The sequence below is a fragment of the Ascaphus truei genome, chromosome 1, assembly GCF_040206685.1.
Source record: "Ascaphus truei isolate aAscTru1 chromosome 1, aAscTru1.hap1, whole genome shotgun sequence".
NCBI lineage: Eukaryota > Metazoa > Chordata > Amphibia > Anura > Ascaphidae > Ascaphus > Ascaphus truei.
This window is the reverse complement of record NC_134483.1, coordinates 329958849-329981341: the sequence shown is the minus strand read 5'-3', so window position 1 is coordinate 329981341 and position 22493 is coordinate 329958849. Positions and strand designations below refer to the sequence as shown.

Here is a 22493-nt window from a genome sequence, read left to right as displayed (position 1 = left end):
ACAAAACAATTAATTCATTTAAAACGCTAACCAATCCATAAATGTACTAAAAACAAGCCACCCAAATTCCAATAATGAAGGGGTTAACTCCCCCTGCAAACTCCCCGCAAGGCCTAAACACCCACCAAGTACCAAATACCACCTTCACCCACCCCCTCTACCCACAATAAACCAGACACTGGTAGTTAACCCCTTCACCCCAGTTAACCCCTTCGGTTAGCCGCTAAAGTAATAAAGTTGCCTGTAAATGCATTTTTCATGCATCTGATTCATGCCGGGGGCCTCCAGCGCTGATATTAATGGGTATCAGCTCCGGAGACCACCGACATCAATCCGATGCAGGAAAAATGCATTTTTCTTCTAAGGCTTGGTCCCTGCTGGCTGCAGCAGTGCTCGCTATGGCGCGCGCTGCGGGGACAAGAGCCGCCCCTCAATAGGGCCGGGCCCGCTGCGCGGTCGAGTTTTTCAGGCTGACATTAAAATTGTGATCAGCTCTACCGGTGTCGGGGTCGCTTGCTCCTCGTCTGAGGAGTCGAACTCCGACTCAGGGAGTGGCACTCCTGTCGGGGACCGCTGGTGAGGTTCTCGGCTTTCACCTAGTTTACAGGCCCCTTTCTCCTCCGGCTCCGTCTTTATCATGAGGAGCGATCCCCATGCTCCGGCATCCACGGGTTCCTTCCAGGCCGCGCCCGGGGCTTCAGCCGTTAGCATGGCTGTGTCCGCCCCCGCCTCCACGGTCTGTCCGGGCACAAATGGTTGCACAGCCCATAAATAATGGATGCCGTATTGCGGGCATCTGGACGTGGTACTGACAGAACCACCCGGCAACCGACACTGCATGCACAAACATTTGACAGTCTCTTTCCCCATAGCTCTGAGCACCAGGAGGCCTCCTGGAGCCGAATAGGGGTGGGCAGAAATGTTCAAATCTTCCTCACTTTTGCAGGCCATATTACTCACAGGAGACACTTTTTGCAGTGGTCTTCCCAGTAGATCAGTTCCTCGCAACTGAAGGGCAGGGGCTGGTTTGTTAACTCCTCCCTCCGCCAGCTCCATCCTCATTTGACAAAGCTGGAAACCACTCCCCCTGGTTGATATGAGAAGAGGGTCCCACAAGTTCACAGGGTGACCCAGCACTGGGGCTGAGCTTGTTACTGTCCATGAGGGCGCGGCAGCAGCTTTCGTGCCATACCTCCCAGCAGGGTGGGGTTTCCCTTTTGGCGCCACTTCCGGCCAACTTTCTCCAACTTTAGCATTTGCAGCATTTTCTGCACTCGGCCCATGCGGTCTCCCAGGGAAGCGGGAACCGCCATCTTGGTTTACATTGCCAATCACTTTAGCGACTGAGGTAGCTTTTTGTGTATTGCTCGCCGTCTGGCAAGCAGATTCTCCACTTCCACCACACATCACCACAATGTCCTCCTCACTGTCCTCCAGGGTATCACCCCACAGTCCCAGGCAGGACCAAAACGGTGCGGCCACTGCTTTCGCGCCACTCCACAGCAGGCTAGCCAAAGTCACTTCAGTAGCTTGCTCTTCCGTGGAACGCACACCACGTGCACTCCCTTCATCTGCCTCCGTCCGCCATCTTGGACCTTCCGTGCCACGCGGATCCTCCATTCTTGAGGTCGCCATTTGGTTACTGCATTTGCTGTTATTGTACATGGAGCTCCTCTCTGCGGGGCAGCTGCCATACCGATACAATAAAGATTGCCTGATGCACCACCTTGTGTACCTAATGTAGGTCTGACTCGTGTTGCACTACCTCAGGCTAGGCTCACTCTCTCTGTGTATGCTGTGTCTCTCCTCTCTCCAGTCTGTGCTCTCAGCGGTAAGTGGTCTGGAATGGGCTAGATTACTCTGGCTTCTCCATGCAGTACTGGGGCGTCTACCTACTGTTGTCAGCCTAGCGCAGACCCTCTCCAGGATTCCTGACCTCATTAACAGGCTATCCTTTTAGGCATCCACCCAACTAGCTGCCTCAAGGTGACTAGAACAGCTATAGCCATGTCTCCAGACCCATAACTCCTCTCAGGATTCTAGGTCTTCCCTGCGAGCTGACAATTCCATCAGGCCTCCTGACTACCCCTAGGTTCCGTCCCAAACACAGCACTGACTGGCAGCATACACTCTAATGTTTCCCAGTGTGCCTAGCAAAAGCCTGTCCTGTTGACACAGATCTCAGCAGAGCATCTAAATGTAACGGTTTTTCTGGACCTTCCTGACCCACCCAATCTCATATTGGCCCCTGTGGTCTATCCAGTCCCCATTACATGGTCGTGTCTGGTGGTGCACCTGTTGGCAACAGGACTCCTGAGTCTCCCGCATGATGGTATTATGGGGAATATCAACCCAGACAGGCAGCTGAGGTAGTGTGCGTGAGTCCTACCTACATACAGTGCAGCGCCTCCACCTCATCAGGATCTCTGCGTCCGCAAGGAGATGGTTCTGATGAGGAACTCCTCTGTGGTGCCTTCCTCTGTGGAGTAACTTCACACTCACACAGAGGGGTTCTTGTGAACAAGGGAATCTTTTATTGATGTATAGGCAGACTGCCCCTCGCAGCAAACAGCTTAGCCGCTCATCTTCTTCAGCATTCTCCTTTCAGAAGATCTGCCCTCCCAATGGAGTTGGATCACCTCTCCCCTCAGGGAGATCACCACCTGTGCCAGGTCCCTGGACACAGTGTAGGCCCTGCCAGCCTTACTGCTGCAGGTCTCACTACTTGCTGTAGAATCACTCTCTTAATTAACACACTTGACCTTCAACTTAACCAACCTAACTTTGGGCAGTGCTGTGTCTTATATACCAAGGGAATAGCTCCACCTCCTGTGTCACTAACAATGGACACATGGTCTGTTACCACTCCACTCATGTACATATGACACCTCACCAGGGTGTGAGGGCAAACCTCAATGATTGATGCTGGCAACCCTGTATATTTACCAGGCTTACTGCCAGCATGAGAGAGAACTGTATACCATGTTTAACACATGGCTACATATACAAACCAAGACACTGTAATCAATACTGGTATGTAAAAGATGAAACCACATCTGTTCAATAGGCACATTTATGCATTTACGCTACATTATCACAATGAGTTGTAACTGGAGTGCAGGGGTGCTCAAGCTTAGTCCTTGAGGGCTATTAACACGCCGGTTTTCAAGATGTATCTAATTAACACATACGTAACCAATTAACATTGCTTAATTATTACAAACACAAATTGCCTAGGCATGTATCACCCTTAGAAAATAGGCCAGTTGGTAGCCCTAAAGGACTGAATGTGTACAGTATTTACAACAATAAACACAAATACAATAATGGGAATATAATAATATATATCTGCATTAAGACATAAATGTAACATTGGGAGAAAGGGGTACTTGCTCCAAAGATCTTACAATCTAATCAGCATGTGGGGAAACTAACCAAGACAGTAGGAGTAAATTTGAGTGCATTGGTTAGAAAGCACTAGTGACACGGTGTAGAGATAACACACACTTCAGCAGAGCATAGAGAGAATTTAGGGATATACAGTAGAGGCAGCGATTATTCTAACAAAAACCAGTGGCAATTCCCCAAAAGACCCAGGTACACCCAGGTACATTCTGAATACATTTCCTTAAACTAGCCCCAGCATTTTTGCATTGATTAATGGCCTATCAGATTAACAGCGGGGGTCCCTGGCAGTCCCATTCAAACTGAATAGGATTGCCAAGGATCCCTGCTGTGTTAATCCTATGGGTCGTTAGTCAATGCAGAAATGCCTTAAACGTGCCTCAAACTAGCCCAGAACATACCCAGCACATACCCTGAATGTAACCCGGCTAGTTTAAGGCAAATGTTAGAATAAGCGTTGCCTCTACTGTAGTGAGATATTAATACTTAGATATAGGGAGGGGCAGGCAAGTGGAATTCCTTAAAAGAGAGTAAAAAACATTTTCAGCAAATGTTTACTAGTGAGCCAACAGAGAATTTTTAGGATGAAAAAAACAAATACTGAGTAGAATGTGGTTATCCTTGGCGTAGCATTTTGAATAGATTTAAGGGTGGAATGCGGTGAGGCATGGAGGTTGGTAGCAAGAAGGTTGCAGTAGTCTACATACTGTAGGATCAAATGAGGGCATGCATCAAAATTTTAATAGTAGAGAAACATAGAAAAGGTCACGTTTTAGCAATGTTACCGAAAAAGATGCTGCAAGATTCAGCAATAACACTAAGGTGAGAGGAGAATGAAAAAGAAGAGTCAAATACGACACCTAAATAAAAGGCTTGGTGGACTGGATGGACAGTATAGTTACTGAGTGTGATATAAAAGGGCACAATAGGGCTTGATTTAGATGGGTTTATGAGCAGCTCATTCTTTGACATATTGAGTTTTAGGCGACTAGCTGCCATCCCGGCTTGAATTATCGTGAGACAGTTGGAGACCAATGGAGAGTGTACATAGAGAAAGGAGAGGTCCTAGAACATAGCCTTGTGGTACACCAACAAATAAATCAACAATGGAAGAAGAGGAGCCGAACAGCACTGGTTAGCCGCAGACAGACCAAGACTGCAACCTTTTTGCCACAGCATCCCCCCAAAAAGCATAGCATTAGTGGTGCATTGAGGGCTCTACACAGCTTAGGAGACCGACCGTGCACCCTCTTCAACCCTGGCCTGAACAAGACATGACCTCGGACAGTGCACCATCTCCCAGATCCAACATCCCCTCCCAGGCACCAGCCACCATCTGATGAATTGGAGTGAAACTCACTTCTCAGCTCTTGCATCGTGTGACATACCTGCAATGCCTTCTCCTTTACTTCTAACAATGCCATTTACTTTCCATGCTGCCAAATTAAATGGGGTGTGGGAAAGGAGAAAGCAGCATGTTGAAGAATGTCATGATAATATCATGAAATGTGGAGTATTTTAATCAATCTGGTGCTTCAGGGCTAAATGTGGTTATTTTGTTTTAAAAATACAAAATATTGGGCTTATGACAGGCCAAGACCCTTTCTGGGTCTGTGCTGATCTACAAAGAGGACTTAATTGGAGGTTTATCACTGATGGCCCACTAAAAGGGCAATATGTGTAGTTTAGTAAGTTAGGGACGATAGCTAGACCCATGGGGTTTTTTTCTAAGTCATAAAAATGTCAGGAGAGTCGATTTATGACAGGGGTGAGTTTTATGTTCTTTAAATGGGGGAAGAAATGTTACAAAAGTTTCACCCAGGTAATATAAAAAGCAGAATTCAACAAGAGGTGTGTTATGGGATAAGACATGTGAACTTTCATCTTCTACTCCAGTGACCTCTCTGGGAAAGACCCACGACATATGGTAACATACTGTATAGGGGTTTAATGTTTTATCATTTTGTTTTAAGAAACAAACATTTATTGTAACTGTACTGTATGTTCTTGTAATAATCTTTTTCTGTAATCTAAATCACTGTTGATTTCAGCTCCAGGGATCCCCTGCTTCCTGAGATACAGGCCCCGTTATGGGGTGCCGGAATCTCCTATGCATTTAAATGTGTTGCGTCACGTGACTGTGGGATTTTAATGCATGGAGATACCGGCACCCTATAACGGAGCCTGTATCTCGGGAAGCAGGGGGTCCCTGGACCTCAAATCAAAGTGGTTCTGCTCCGGAGACCCCCTGCTCACGCACACTAGTTTTACATATTTTTATTAAAACAGCTTCATTACCTTAGCGGCTAGCCGCTAATGCAATGAAGGGGTTCAACCTCAATAGCCTGTTTATTGGGGGCAGAGGGGGTGGATGAAGGGGGTAGTAGCCCCCGGGTGGCTGGTTAGGCCTGCCTGGAAAGTTGCGGGAGGAGATAACCCCTTCACTACCATAGCAGTGGGAACCACTATGGTAATGACGGGGTTAACCAGTCCCGCAACCCCCCCCCCCTCCCGGTAGGCCTCAACATCCATCCTTGGGGCAACTATACCCTTCACCCAATCCCTCAACCCCCAAGAAACAAAAATAAAGACAACAACCCTACAACCCACCTCCTCTACTCCCAACAACCCACCCACCCCTCCGCCCCCAACACATACAGTAATGACAAAATAACTATTATCCACATATGATAATAGCTCATTTGCCCATTCAGCCAGCATAAATAAAGTAAATAAAACTTTCTACTTACCCCTGCCATGATGAAGGGCGTCCTCATCAACATACTCCCGGTCCATGTCCTCCGTTGGCAGTAAGAGTACAAGAAAAAATACAATCTAAAGGCCCCTAACCCCTTAACCACCGTAGCGGTTAATACCTGCTATAGTAATTAAGGGGTTAACCCACCCTACCCCGCTACCCACCCGGGAGGCATAACCACCCACACCGGGTCCACTATACCCACCCTCTACCCATTGATTGGCACAGTGGTACATCATGCCCACATAATATGGGCATGATAAGCCACTATAGTAGTCAATGATCAACCTAATACAAATCATTAAGGCCCAAAATACACAAGAATAAAAGAAATACACAAGCACCTAAACAAAAAAAAATAAAAAGCATAATAGTACATAATAAAATGTATCTATCACCAAAACAGCAAAAGAATTAAAATGATGTTATTCCAAAACATAAGAAAACAATTAAATAAACACCTATGCAATCAATTCAAGAAATAAAAGCACTAGCCAACAAAACAATTAATTAATTTAAAACGCTAACCAATCCATAAATGTACTAAAAACAAGTCACCCAAATTCCAATAATGAAGGGGGTTAACTCCCCCCACAAACTCCCCGCAAAGCCTAAACACCCACCAAGTACCAAATGCCACCTTCACCCACCCCCTCTACCCACAATAAACCGGACACTGGTAGTTAACCCCTTCACCCCAGTTAACCCCTTTGGTTAGCCGCTAAAGTAATAAAGTTGCCTGTAAATGCATTTTTCATGCATCTGATTCATGCCGGGGGGCTCCAGCGCTGATATTAATGGGTATCAGCTCCGGAGACCACCGACATCAATCCGATGCAGGAAAAATGCATTTTTCTTCTAAGGCTTGGTCCCTGTTGGCTGCAGCAGTGCTCGCTATGGCGCGTGCTGCGGGGACAAGAGTCGCCCCTCAATAGGGCCGGGCCCGCTGACATTAAAATTGTGATCAGCTCTACCGACGGAGCGCTAGGCCATTCCCCCCTTTGGCGGTTCAGCCAATGAGGGCAAACCTGCCGGGCAACGTCACTCCCCCGTCTTTTCCCCTACAGCTCACTACAGACCGGGGAACTCGGCTGCACGCGGCGCCAGCCCGGCAGGCGCGCGTTCAGCGCAGGCACTGGGGCTGTAGCCTAAGTCCCTCTCTCGCCGCCGCCTCTGAAGCTTCTCGGCAGCTTCACACTAACTTTTTCTTGCGAGGGGGATTTGGGAGTAAATCGCCATTCTAGAGCCTCGATAAGCCTAGATAACCTTATTGAGGCTACTAGAATTGCCCAAGTTTTAAAACTGGCGACACTCACTTGGCGATTTGTTTTTGACTGCAGAAAAAATTGGCGATTCAACCCACTTATCGAGGCTTACTGAATTGCTGTAAGCATTTTTGGCAAATAACATCTAAAAAGCCTCGATAAGTGGGTTATGAAGGCTACTAGCATAGGCCCCATAGTGTCACTGATGCATTTTGTTAGGTGGGTAGGTCTGAGCTCACCTAGTTCTGTTTTGTGTGGATAGATAGATAGATAGATAGATAGATAGATAGATAGATAGATAGATAGATAGATAGATAGATAGATAGATAGATAGATAGATAGATAGATAGATGTGCATATATTTATATATGTATATAATGTGTACGGTATTATAAAAAGAAGGACTGTATGTACTGCATAACTAACAGTCGTATATGCATGATGATGATGAGGGCAGTACTTACAAACTTGAGAGAGGTAACTCTCAATGTATTACTTCCTTTTAAAACATTTTATAAAAAAAAAAAAATGAATATAATGCAAATGTATTATTATGTAATCCAGTGTAATAGATTACAAGTAAAAAATGGTTAATTTCAGTAAAGAACAACAAAATAAGTACTTGGCAGTATTTGATTCTATAATGACCAAGAATCTAGAAAAGTACCTGTATTTCTTTCCAAAACATTTTTTCTCTGTCATAAAATCCTCGGAAATCCTGATACTGTCGAAGCAATTCAATGGGGGGCTGAGAACCATATCGATCTAACTTTGGCATGTTTAAATCATCAACAAATATGATAACTCTTTTGTTTCCGGGTGCACCTGTATAAAACAACATGAGAAGCATGGGGATAGAACAGACAAAATATCAAAACAATGCAAACACAGTGAGACAGTATGTCATCTTGACTATATCATGAAAAGGGACTGATTTGTTAACCTGACTTTTAATACAATATACTGTAAGTAGCAAGACATTTATTTATATTTGAAGCCCAGGAAAATTGAAGAAATGTGTTAACAAATACATTTAAAAAATCATGCATCATAAATCTCATAATCCTCTCCTATTGCTGCATTTAAATTCTTCTCAATTTGTAGGATGATCCAAGTGGAGCAAATTTAAGCAAAGTGCTTTGACACATTGATGTGAACTAAATGAGTTGAAATTCAAAAAAGATAGATTTGGAGGCTGACAGATATGGAGCTTGAAGTTCCAAATAGCTTTTACTCAGATATAGATACTTTCTGTTACATAAAATATTGAATTATATTTGTCTTCAATGCAAAATATGCTTCCTATAGAGATTTTAACTAAATGTGCTGAACAACAAAACCTTAGTTTAAAATATGGATTCTAGTGCCATCAAGTGTACGAATGTAGCATATGCATCTACTTAATGATTTCACTGTATTATACGAGCTATCAACTGAGATGCTACTTACATTTTGGGCCACTAATTTTTATATATACAGTATATTATGTACTAGTTTATACAGAGTAATTTTTATATATACAGTATATTATATACTAGTATATTAGGTACTGGACTACAAACATTTTCTACTTCCCGATGTCTAATAAGGGTACATGAAATGCATTCAGAGACTAAGCGGCTCATTTAATAAACTCTTGCTCTTTAAAAAAAAAACTATGGCACAAAAAAAAAAAAAAAAAGATTTATTCATTTAAAGAATTGCATTGCTTTCAATGTTCTTTTTCTATTTTATTCTGGTAAATCACAACCATATGCTTTCTACATGCCAGTGCTGGGTCTAAATTCAAGATTTTTCACATTTAACAAAATCATGCTTAGTAGATATTTTTTAATTATATAACTATGTTTCCTTGTCATATTCCAAATATCACTTTTCTGATTCTCCACCATGTATATATGTTTATTCTACCATATATAATATTATTTATCTATTAAGCGGGTCCCATTTTTACTTTACATCTCTGGATTCCTTTCAGTAAGACCATACTGTATGTAACACCTTTTGTATTGCTGTCAGAGTTGTGGAGACGTAGCATAATTCTACTATATGTACAGATGTAGCAGGCATTCTTGCATCTGTTGGCACCCACCATCGGGGGCAATAATTCGTCAGCCCAGCCTATTTTTCGCACGCGACTAATCCATTTAGCTGCTCCTGCAGGTGTATTGTGTGTGCCCTGCTGCCACGTGTCAGTGGGAGCAATAACACCTGCTACATCTGCATTGGGGCCTATACATCAGTAGGAAGCGATTTAGAATAATATAATTTGAAAGGGTTAATGATTCTTAATAGGGTTTATTTAAACATTAACGGTTAGAATGTGCCTTGGTAAGAAGTACATCATTGTTTTTAAGAAGACATTTAAAATCTCCCTAAAGTACAATTTAATACGTGAAATGTGTTACCTATAATGTTTCTCCTTTTCTTTTCCAGTTTAGACTCAATCATCTCCTGTGTTCGCGCCGAGGAGGTCTGTGCAGAGAAGTTAATGTAGACAGGAACATAGGATGCTTCTTCTTGTATTCTGTTAAGTAATCCTCGAGCAACTACAGACTTAAGACAGAGCAATATAAAATTAGAAAGGAAGCGTTAGGAACCTAATGTAGGAATATAAGTACGTTATAAGGCAAAGCTGTCTGCTTGCGAGAGACAGTTTAACTATTCTGTTGATGTGTTGCATATCGTTGTAATGTGGCAAAGGCGTTCCTTTTTATTCAGTTTAGAAACTATGGGATATATATATATATTTATATATATATATATATCAAGTTTCAAACTGTAACATTGCCCCAAAGAAGGTGCAAATTGGGCCATTATTACTTCAGCACAATGAGCTCATTTTTCTTCACTTGCGTCGCTGTTTTATGGAGTCGTTATAAAGGGAGATAGGAAAAGCGATAGTCAGTTTAATATGAAATGTATCAAACGTGCTTAGAACTGGTGCAATTTTCCTCTCTCTTTGAGTGAGATCCACAAAGCTCCATTAATGCAGAGCTCATAACGTCACGTTCCTTACATCAGTAAAGGACTGTAACGGATCGGGGGGACTCGCGGTTCCCAGCGTGTCCACGTCACCCCAGGTCCCACAGTGGCTAGCTGTACCGCTCCCCTATGTCCCCAATCTCTTTCTCCCTCCCTGAGCCATTCCTCCACGGCACGGTCCGCATGCCCAGGCTCACACTCTGCGCACGCGCGCGCTCCCGATCGCGGGTTCCCTATCGAGGTACACGCGCCCCTCGGCGTGCCTCCGTCATCCCTGCCCTTTCCCTACCTGGTTCCTCCGCTCCTCCTTCCCCTCTGTCTCCTGTGCCGAGCGCCTCCTCCGCTGTACTTCCCCCACGCTCTGGTGCACGCGCGGTGCGCGCGCATAACAGTGTTACAGAAGGCGCGCGCACCCGTTCTAGTTACCTGCCGCCCCAACGCTCTGGCTCCGCCCCCCGTCGGTTGCAGGCAATAACTCTCGATTATCTCCCTGTCTCCTCCCCTGCTCTCACAGACCTATCCCTGCAAGTACCCACTCAAACCTATGCTCCTCCCATCATCCCTATTGGCCCTTCTTCCCATATAACCCCACTCTGTCCTCTCAGTTCTTGCTCTGCATAGCTTTCCTGTAGCTCCTGTGTATGTAGTGTGTATGCCCAGCTCCCTTGTCTGTTTCAGCCCTGGTTCCTGTCCCTGCCCATTTGGATTCCTTTGGCTTGAACTTGAACTCTGCTTTGGACTTGACTACGCTGCTTTCTCCTGCCCTTGAACCCTGGCTTTCGGACATCACTATGCTGCTCTCTCCAACCCCTGAACTCTGGCACTTGGACATTACACTCCGACCTCTGGCACCCCGGACTCAGCAAGTATTACGTTAACCCTTACTCACCAGGCCCGGCAACGCTACTACCACACTCCGGGCACGCCCTCACTCCTGTGGGTGTGCGTGTTATACCCTTACCCACCTCAGTACTGGGGACTGGCCAGGTCTGTGGGCATACAGGCGTTACAAGAACGTTATCTTTCCTGAATGTACCATGTACTGTCATAGCTAATTATATGCAAAAACAACAGCCATTGTGTATTTCATTATCATAGTCTCAACGTGTGCCAATAATGTCTCGTTATACCTAAATGTGGCCATTCACGCGTCCTATTTCAGAAAAATTCCGATTGACTTATATACTTCCCAAAACACTTCTTTATACAACACATGGAGAGATATGCCTTTGAAGATATGTGGTAGTCTGATGCTGCAGATCAGGCCATTTTAGGCTGAAAATGCACCTTAAACGCAATCTAGATTTTCACCTGAAAACTGCCTGAATGGCCACATCCGACTATATAGCATAAGGCCTTTAACATCACATTAAGTCACTTAAATGAGATTTGTGTATCTGGCCATTGCTGTCAAATTAATTTGCTAGGTCTGAGCTGGCATTAACCTTTGCTTTTAAAAGATCTGTGCCAAATGTAAGAAGCAAGATTAGCAAGACTCAGGCATATGCCACTAAAGCAAATTGCTCCTCTTGAATATATTCCCTTAGTTGTTGATGTCATCTGAGTTTGCTCGCTAAACATCTAAAATGTTCCTGATTTCTCCCCTTGAAGAGGTGGTTTCTAAATCCAGCCTTTGAGAGCTATAACATGAGGTAGCCCAGGACTTTAATAAGCTAACAGTGGACTTTTAAACGTGAGATTTGTGGTACATTCTGTTATGGCCTTTTCATTTATGACGTCAGGTTTCCACATTCTTTATATTAGGAAAGTGGGTTGCCACCGTATTTGAAACCTCCCGTTCCTGCCCCTGTGCCACTCCCTGAAGCTTAGAGTCTTGGATTCCCCTTTCAGAACAGATTTACTGTGGTGTCACTGATATACAACTGACATCACAGGAATGCCCCTGGCTCGAAGGCCCTGATCCCACATGCTTCCACACCATCACTTTATGTTTAGCGGAAATAGGTAACACGGCACTGCAAACATTTGTGCTTTTAAACAGTGCTTCTCTTTTTGGTTTGGATTCTTGAGATTTCAATTGAAAGCAGCAATTGTTGTTACCTAACACCCCTATTTTTTGCAGGATGTAAGACAAGTGGGTCCCCAGATAAGTACAGCATTAGATTCTGCGGGGGTACGGTGGGTACATAATAGAATATCTTAATCAAACAATTATCTTGAATATTAAAATATGCAGAAAACACGGCATGTCGCAAAAACCTTATAAACAAGGAGATACATCTTATATTACATTATAAGAAACATCGTAGATCCCATTCTATATTAAGTCCATTGGGTTGCAGGGTGTTCAATGCAAAAATCCAATGAGCCCACGTGACATGGGAGATATAAACCACCCTTTTCCCCCCCTGCAGATTCTGATACGTTGGAACGTTAACAGTTATGTATATCAGGAGCCAGGTGGTCCCCTTAGCTAAAATTAGCATGGTTCAGTTCCGGAGAGCCTCACACCCTAGCTTCCATCCTGGAAACAAAAAGGGGTGGGGGGATTAAAAAAGGGTATGTGTGCCGATCACGCGCCTTTTAAGAGAAAGTTCTTTGTATTTTGTGATGTTTTAATTAAAAATCAATATGTTTGAGTGTGTGCACTCCTTTCCATTTAATTAAAAATCAAAACACAATTTCAGTGACAAAACACAAAGAAGTGTGACTTAGAGTCTCTGCGTGTGAGTCTCTGCGCGTGTGTGACTGTGAGCATGTGACTGTGCGCGACTACGTCTGTGCGCAACTCTGCGTCTGTGCGCGACTCTGCATCTGTGCGCGACTCTGCATCTGTGCGCGACTCTGCATCTGTGCGCGACTGTGCATGTGTGTGACTCTGCATGTGTGTGTGTGTGTGTGACTCTGCGTGTGTGTGACTCTGCGTGTGTGTGTGTGACTCTGCGTGTGGGTGTGAAACTGCGTGTGTGTGACTTTGGTTCTGTGTGTGAGACTGTGTGTGTGACTGTGTGTGTGTGCGTGACATCACCTTTGTTATGGTTTTTCATTACAAGGCAATGCATTTTTTCCCATGAAAACCCTGTAGGCGCACCCCATGAAGTTTCACTTCAAAAACGAGCAGCCGGGGTTGCTGCTTTCATATGGTTTTTGTACTGAAGATGAATGAATATGATTAGATCTCCTCATCAATATTATTATAGAGCTAAAAATTCTGATCACAACCTTCCAAAGCTCCAGTCAGTCAGACCTCACTGTATACTTTTCCTAATGTGTGTCTACCTTGCCGACGCCTGTGATTCCCGTAAACAGAACGGAGTGCCTGACAGCTAGCAGCTTTTCCATTAGGTATCCGTAACGCACAGTATCGGTTGTAGGAACCAGCATTTCAAAAAATGGTACGCTTATGCTGTACTTGAAACTTGGGATTATTCGGTCCCAAGTATCCAAACGTTTGCTGTCATAATCCATGTAAACGCTCCACAAGTCTCCAGAGGTTGGAATCTGAAAAAAATGAAATGGAACAAAGACATTTGAAAGTTCCCATGGTCTTGTACATTATTTTGTTTTATTAGTACATGATTAACAATGATACTATTACTGAGACAGAGAGATCAAATGAAATCAGAGCATCGTTTTTCTCCATGGCCTGTGTCTCTCCTGCCTTCTTTCCTCTCTGTGAACTCCACAGGCAGAAGATAGAATAATAAGCCTAGCCATGTGCAGCGTCCTATTCAGTGGTACTGGCTTGTCAAGACACCAACATGGAGAGAGAGGAGACAATGGTTGTGTGGGCAAAAGATTGATGTGAGAAGAAAAACTCATCAATCACAAAGGACAGAATATGATGAAAGAGCGATGCTGTAAAACTTGAAGCAATTACTTGACTACTTTTTGATTAGTTTAGTAACCCCATATCATAATACCCAACAGCAGCTGCTACCATCATTTAGAATCTTGGGGTGTTATCTCCTGTCTCCAAAATTGGGGCGAAATAAGTGCAGAAGAATTGCACCAGATATATCAAAGAAAAAACGCCATTCACTTTCAATGGGATTGCTTTTCTATGGCAAATACTGTGCCGTTTTCTGCACAGGGTTCGCAGTAGCTGTTGTCTGGTAATTTAGTAGATCATAAATTATTTCAGCTGCTGTTGTGTACCGTTATATAATTAAACCTACTCGACCATTAAAAAATAGACTGGTAAATTGGAACCCATTCTCATCTCGACAGCCATCTTGAGCCTCCTGCTCATTTTTTAACATGGTATATATCACATGTAAAAGGAAAATGTAAAGAGTAGAGAGAGAGTCTGTAGATTATTGCAATGTCAGGTGCGGCAGGTCTTTCAAGAGAACGTGAAATTCATTTTATTGAGAACAATTTTGAAAAACACACATTTACTGCTGAATGAAAATAGCACATAAGGCTCAGAATATGTTGTTCCGGGAGTTTAGTTCCCGTAACCCTTGTTTTGGTGAGTCATGCGGTAATCTTGTATTGTGTGTGTTTCTCTGCGCATGTAAAGGAGTGACCGTCGTTGCGCGCATGCGCAAGAGGGGCGTCACTGTGCAAATGCACAGGACTGTCCGTCGCAGTGCGCATGCGCAGTAGAAACCATCGAATCGGCCGTTGCCACAAGCATGCATGGGATTGGCCATCACTACGCGCATGCATAGGAGCAGCGTCACTGCGCTCATGCGTCTCCTCACGCATGCGCATAGGTGTGCGGTCCCTGTAGCGCATGCGCAGTCTCAGAAGCGACCATGGCCGTGCGTATGGGCACACGTGGCTGTGTTCGCACCGCCAATGCAGAGATGCCATCCGCATCCAACGCATTTGCAGAGGCACCCACCACAGCCAGCCATCACACACACACAAACACGAGTTATCTTCAAAGTAATGAAACTCACAGTTGATTATATGTTCTTTCATTTGTTTGTACATGTATAAGTGGAAAAATGTATTAAGCAGAATAAACTTATCACTAAGACGATGCATTATGTATGCTATATTAAGAATAAGGAGTATGGCATGACTTCTGAACCTTGCTATTTTAGAGTCCTATATCTCTATTTTTTTTAATTGTGTGTGTGCTGAGCACGCACATTTTAAGTGAAACTTCTTTGTCTTTTGTCACTGTTTTGTCACAGAAATTGAATTTGTGATGGTAATTTTTTTTAATTAAAAATCAAAACACAATTTCAGTGACAAAATGCAAAGAACTTAGAAGACTTAGAACATGTGTGCTCGGCACACCTCATGTTTTAGCTAATTGCACTTCTATTTTTATACTAACTGTGAATTCCTCGTGTGTGTGTCTCTGTATGTGTGTCTTAGCTGTCTCTGTCTGAGTCCCCTGGCCTGGAGCCAGCCCCCCCTTCCCCCTGGCGGAGGTACAGGGAGGCGGTGCTCAGCATTGTGTGTGCATGCGTTTCTCCTCTATCCTCCCCCCGATGCGCATGTCCGCAGTCACAGCCGCTCCAGACCCACCGCTGTCTGAGTCACCCAGCTCGGAGCAGCCCCATTCTCTCCCCCTCGGCAGAGCTGCGGCCGGATTTTATGTGAGTCGTTTTTCTCGAGTGTTTGAGTGTGAGCATGTGTGTGTCTTTGTCCGTCCCCCTCCATCCAGCGCTGCCTCGTCTCCGGTGACTCCTTCTGATGGAAGCTGTCAACACTCTTCTGCCACTCTACTTCCGTCTCCAATCAACTACATTCATGCCACTAAAGAAGTTTCACATAAAAATAAAAAAACGGGGTGTGTGCCGAACACGCACATTCTAAGTTAAACTTCTTTGTGTTTTGTCACTGAAATTGTATTTTGATTTTGATGTTTTTGATTGAATGAAAGACTTTTGAGAGTATAATTACAATTTCAGTGACAAAACACAAGGATAGATAAACAGAATATGGTGACCTTGGAGAACCTAACAATATCATCACACATGGAGAACTGTGCACATATTCTACCTCCAATTTAGAATTTACCAGATAAGGAAGGCAAGCTTCCGTTTCTTACCTTAGCTTCGGGGTTATCTTCAAACTGCCGTCTGACAAACGTATCAAAAGCATCCCAATGATTTTCTGTTAAATTTCCACCCACTGACCATACATAACAGAAAACAAAAGTCTGACAAATTATGCTGTTTAATCTTTGCTGATCCTGTTAAGAACAAGCACATAATAATAGAACATAAACATTTCTTTTTCTAACTACTAATAAATTAACAATCCAAAAGTGATTATTTTTTGTCTACCAGATTTAAATATTTACATACATAATACAGTTAAAGTGCATTAGTGATGAACATACGAAACATACGGTATCCAATATAAATGCATTCCATTAACAACTTTTCTATCCAGGTGTCAAACCCTGGCCAGTTCCAAAATTCAAGTAAATACAATATTTTTTTACATTAACTTTGAATTGCTTGTTTTGTGTGTTTTACCCAGGTTATAATGTACCATACCAATAAACAAACTTAATTGGTTGTGGAGTTATATAAATATTGCAGAAATGTAGATGCCAAACAAAAACGGCAGAAAATGTTATGTACTTACTTTTTTTATCTACATTTGCAGCTAAGTATTAGTAAGACTGCATCAATATTGCAATAATTACACGATACCTTGGAATTATTTGGAATTGAAATTAATTATACCATTTTCAAATCCGGTCCTCCTTTTCCAAGTATCAATGATTCCAATAAACAGCATAGTGTAGTGACTTTACTGATGTCCACTTGAGTTATGGCTTGGGTACATTTTCTTACAACAAACCTAAGTCCATCGTCAACATAACGTTGAAACAAATCCAGCAAGTACTGCGTGGTTTCATAATTTAGCTGAAATGTAAAAATATTTATTAAGATTCATTGTAGTTTGTGATACCTTTTAGGCGATCAACATTAGGATTTTTCATAGATGAAATTATAATGTACACACGGATTTTGAAACCCCAAATATATATTTTTTCAAGTGTATTGTACGGCTTCTAGAGCTTTGAACTACTATATTTATTAGGGATTCATTTGAACTAGGTATCCAAAATATCTTCTACGTCCCTTACAATTTTACATCTAGTTCCTGAAGCCTATATTGCAAAAATTAAATAAAAGTTGTGCATTTTTGTTGTGCATCAAACACTCATTTAATAATACAGAAAATAAATTCTTAATCGTGCTTATTTGTACATTAAACATCTAAATAGGAAAATGTAAACATGTGTGTTTTGTGTTATAGATGATGTCTTATTTGTTTGCCTATTTTGTGCTGGTTTGTATTTTTAACTGCTGGAGGAATGGTCATGTATTAAATTGCTTCATAGTAACAAAACTAGAATAATACCAATTTTTGGCAATTATCTTCCCTTGTCACCAAATAAATCCCATATATTTTCATTGGGGCAAAAGTTGTTCTTTGCGTACTTGCATTTCTTGGTATTCAGTAAACTTTGAGATATGTATTTATTTAAAAACATGTGAATATGGTATGTCCAATTCTGCTGTAAACACAAATGTGCACAACTTATTTGCACAGCTGTAGTAATAGCCAGAAGTCAATGTAACTGAGAAATCTTTTGCATTTTTTTACAATGATTCTTATCAACCGGAAGAAAACAAATACTATATGTCATGAAGATTATACAATTCTTTAATACACCTACTTTCGTTGAAAAACCAGTTATCCAAGTTTGTACATATGGCATCCACTTGAGCTCTTCTGGATCAATATAAACCATTCCACATCGGCTTACTGTGGCAGGAGATGCAACTTTTAGATCTTGGACCTGAAATGATAGTAAATCATTGTTAATAACTTAAAGCATAAGCTCTTAACTGGGACCGGTGTCCATATTTGTGGTCTGCCACCATATTTATGGTTTTTGTGTCAAAACTGGCAGAAACAAACTACAAATATCTCCAGAACCAAAGGACCCGGACACCGAGGGACCACCGATGAACTCCAGGTACCCCCAGTTCTGGTACGGTTAACAAAAAATGTTTTATATCGTTGGAAGACGTGGCAATAGTTTTCATTTTATTAACCTTATTTCTGTACAATTCACTGACACAGTTGTGAAATGTTTTTTTATTTACTAAATGATCATAATGCACAAACATGGTTTGAGATACAGTGGCAAGAAAAAGTTTGTGAAGCCCAATGATAAATACAGAAATTCCATAGTTTTCCATGATAACCTCCTTGAATCAAAAAAAAGTCTTTACTTCAATATCCAATAGGGTTTATATTAACCAATTCCATGTCTTTTTAAACAAAATTTTGTATGAATTAGATAAACTGGGCATTATTAAGAGTCAGGGTATGTACAAAAGTAACCCTAGTTTTATCAGCTAAATTAAAGGTGATAATTAGAATCAGGTATTTAAATAATTAGGTAGATCTTCAGGGGTTATGGGAGGCCACACCCTATATGAAGGTCAGAAATGTTGTGAGTTTGGTCTTTACCATACAGGTGTGTGGAAACACGTCATGCCATGATCAAAAGAAATCTTTGAAGACCCACGACAAAATACAACCCACAGGCCACATGTGGCACGCCTAATTATTATATCAGGCCCGCCACAGGTACGGCTCCTCTCTTCACACACTCTACCTGTGGTTCTGGGGCCTAACCTGGTGGCGGAAACCCCCTATCCGGATGGTCCGATCATGGAAGTAATGTCCCACCAGAAGTCGAACACAACTTCTGCAATCACCGCCAGGGTCGGCTACCTACAACTGTTTAAGGACCCACACAACAGGTTGGGTCCTGGGAGAGAGGGGGCCTAGAGAAGAGGGAGACAATGGGGGGAGGGAAGGAAGTGAAACAGAAGGAACAGGCAGTGAGAGAAAAGGGGGAGAGAGTGAAAGAGATTGGGGAGGATTAAAACAGAAGAAGGGGGAGAGTGAGAGAAGGGGGGAGTAAGAGAAAGGGGGAAGAAGAATAAGAGAGAAGGGGTGGAGAAAGAGTGGAAGGGGGGATAAAGAGAGAAGGAAAGAGAGAGAAAAGGGGGGAGAATGAGAAAGAAGGGGGGAGAAGTTGAGTGAAAAGGGGGAGGGAGCGAAAGGGGGTGAGAGAAAGGGAGAGGAAGAATGAGGGGGTAAGAGAGAAAGTGAAGGGCAGCATGAAAGGGAGATGAAGGTGAGAAGAAGACTACAGATGCAGCTAAACTTAGTCTCCGATGCCGATGCCACCCGTGGTCAAGAACAAATGGTTGAAGCTAGCTCGCTCTACCTGTAGGGTGCTCTCCCAGGATATATATGCTTGCTAGGAAGCTGAGAAATCACAACACTTAGGGGAATGGGGGCAAGGGAAAGAAGAAATATCCTTGGATGGGGGCACTCCTAGAAAACCCAAATTGAAGCTGGTAGGCCAACAATAAGAGTCCTAGATAAGGTATCACTCTGTGCAGTAAAACAGTATACTCAGAACTAGATATAAGGAACCTGGTTGATAATGGGTACAGAGCACCAATATCTAGATGTATAAGATATTGGTCGGATCACATAAATTAATATTAATTTTAATACATCAAATAATTATTACACTCAAAACTTTAAAAACTATTCAAATGTGAGGGTGATATTATGGTATAACACGACTAATACAACCACTAATGACAGTGAATGTAAATGATAACCTCAATACAAACTTAACTGGCTAAATGCCAATTGAGATGATGTCTAGAACTCAATTCACTGGTGAAGAATATAGACCTTGATATACTTATAGCTATTACCACTAGATGCCTAGTACTGATAAGTGCTAATAATAGGTAAACCTATATATGGCTTGGTAATCCTGAAGGTGTCGCATAGAGACTATCCCTCCGTAGCAAACTTCTGTATATTTCTTCAGATGGACTAAACAGTAACACAAAGAGATCTTTTATCTCTATTGATACACTGTGTTCTCTCCAAAAGATGCTGGCTTCATATTGATACTTCAAAATATGCTGTTGGATATTTGTTGATAATACAAATTACCATATAGTGTTCTGGCATTTAAGGGGTATGAATCCAAATCTCTGTACTTATTATTGCACAGAAAAATGATTCTGATTGCCCCTTGCAAGCGTTCTCTATATAATTATATGTTGCTTTATAGGGAAATTTTGACTCTAAGTTGGTTCACAGTCTTCAGATGATCTGTCTGCCAGGGCTATAAATCCCAGTAACTGTACGTGTTGTAGTTCAGACAAACGATCCTAACTGCCTCTGGTTAAATCCTTATTCTGAGCTTGCTTAAATAAATATGTAGGAGTACATCTGTCATTGGTAACAAGTCAAAATATCCTTGCAGGCAGACATTGCGATAATAGTCAGCAGCATGTGGTCAGCTCAGTGAGGGTATGAATTGAAAGATGCATGTTCAGTACATGAATGGTATATCGCGTATGATTCCGAATCCCCCACTTCAAGAGAGTCTACAATAATCCTAGATATACAGTAGGCAGATGTTCTTATTACCATCTTATGTAACCCTGTGAGGTAATGAGGGCAGTGAAATGCGTGTCATGTAGCCGACTGGGATCGCACTAGCAAGAGCTGTTTGAAGAGCTGTGTAAGAAATATCACTGAAAGAAATTGGCAAGCTCTAAAAACTCTAGAAGATCAGGACATTACAGTGAAGCCATCAGACAAAGGTGGCAACAATGTAATACTTAAGACAGGTGACTATAAAAACAAAATTCTAAGGCTATTAGGGGATAAGGCCTGCTATAAAATTTTAAGTCAGGAGCCCACTGCAGAGTTTATCAAAGATCTTAAAAAGATACTTCAGAAAGGTGTCAAAAACAAAGTGATTGACAAAAACGAAGCCAAATTTAAGACAGTGAACCATCTAAAATTGCAACGTTTTTTTCCATCCCCAAAGTCCATAAAAATGCTAGAAAACCTCCAGGCCGCCCTATAGTTTCTGGGAATGGCAATCTGAGTGAGAAAGCCAGTATTTATCTGGACACAAGTACTGCATAGTTTCGTGACAATTTTACCATCTTACGTAAGAGGCACAAAAGATGACCTACTTAAGATTGAAGGAATAACTCTAAATGACAATGTTTTACTTGTCAGTCTAGATGTTAAATCAATCTATATAAGCATTTCACATCAAGTGGGAATAAATGCAGTCAATCATTTTCTACGATCAAGACGTATAAATCATTCCAAACATAATTAATTCATGACTAGCCTGCTAAAAGTTGTCTTAACCCACAACTATTTTGTCTTTGATGGCAAATTTTACACACACATATGCCAAATTACTGTATATCTAGGGTGGTGGGAGGAAACAAGAATCTTTGAGGACCGCCTAATGGAGTATGCAGAATCAATAGAGCTATGGATTAGGTATATTGATGGTGGTCTACTCATCTGGAGACACGCAAGAGAATATCTTAACAACTTCATCAAGGCCATTAATCAAAAACGATCATAATTTGAAACTTACAGTACTTTCGAAGCAGATACTGAGAAAATTTATTTTTTGGATCTTACAATCATTAAAAATCCTGATGGTACCATTCAAACTACCACATTTAGAAAGAACACGGCTACAAACAATTATCTGCAAGCCGACAGTCACCTTCCTTAACCTCTAAAAAGAGGGATACCTGTGGGCCAGTACCTTTGTCTTAGACGCAATTGCTCAGATGATATAGAATTCTAATTAAAAGCGGACCAGATGAAAGAAAGATTCTTAGCACGTGGCTACAGCCATAAACTCCTCAAAAGAGCCTACGAAAGAGCCATGAATACAAACAGAGACTTTACTACAGACATCCAAAAAGTCAAGAAGATGACAAAGTGATTAGATTTGTGGCCACTTTTAATGGATAGATATTAAAAACAGTATCAGTAGACACTGGCATATCTTACAAAATAACCAGGATCTTGTAGACATACTTAAGGATAAACTATCCCTTGTATGGAAACTGACAAAATTGTCCACAGCCACATCCAACAAAAATTCAACCAGACTACATGGCTGCCCGATTAAAATATGGGATCGTACAAATGTGGATCGTGCAAGGCCTGTCAGTACATGACTAGGAGTAAGACTTTCAAGAACAGTGAAGGTACAAAAGTATATAAACACAAGAAGTTTATAAACTGCA

The 22493-nt window shown here is 42.2% G+C and overlaps 1 protein-coding gene across 4 annotated transcripts in view; it reads right to left on the bottom strand.

Annotated features, from left to right (window-relative positions):
• The window catches only part of DNAH6 (dynein axonemal heavy chain 6), a 448872-nt gene that overhangs the window by 204040 nt on the left and 222339 nt on the right, over nucleotides 1-22493 (bottom strand). For all 4 annotated transcript variants that reach the window (XM_075607019.1, XM_075606995.1, XM_075607010.1 and 1 more), the window contains 6 exons: nucleotides 18041-18163; nucleotides 17037-17219; nucleotides 16391-16534; nucleotides 13654-13875; nucleotides 9837-9984; nucleotides 8096-8253 (listed from right to left, as the gene is read on the bottom strand). In XM_075607019.1, the coding sequence (XP_075463134.1) occupies nucleotides 8096-8253; nucleotides 9837-9984; nucleotides 13654-13875; nucleotides 16391-16534; nucleotides 17037-17219; nucleotides 18041-18163 (978 nt within the window). The remainder of the gene's footprint in view (nucleotides 1-8095; nucleotides 8254-9836; nucleotides 9985-13653; nucleotides 13876-16390; nucleotides 16535-17036; nucleotides 17220-18040; nucleotides 18164-22493) is intronic.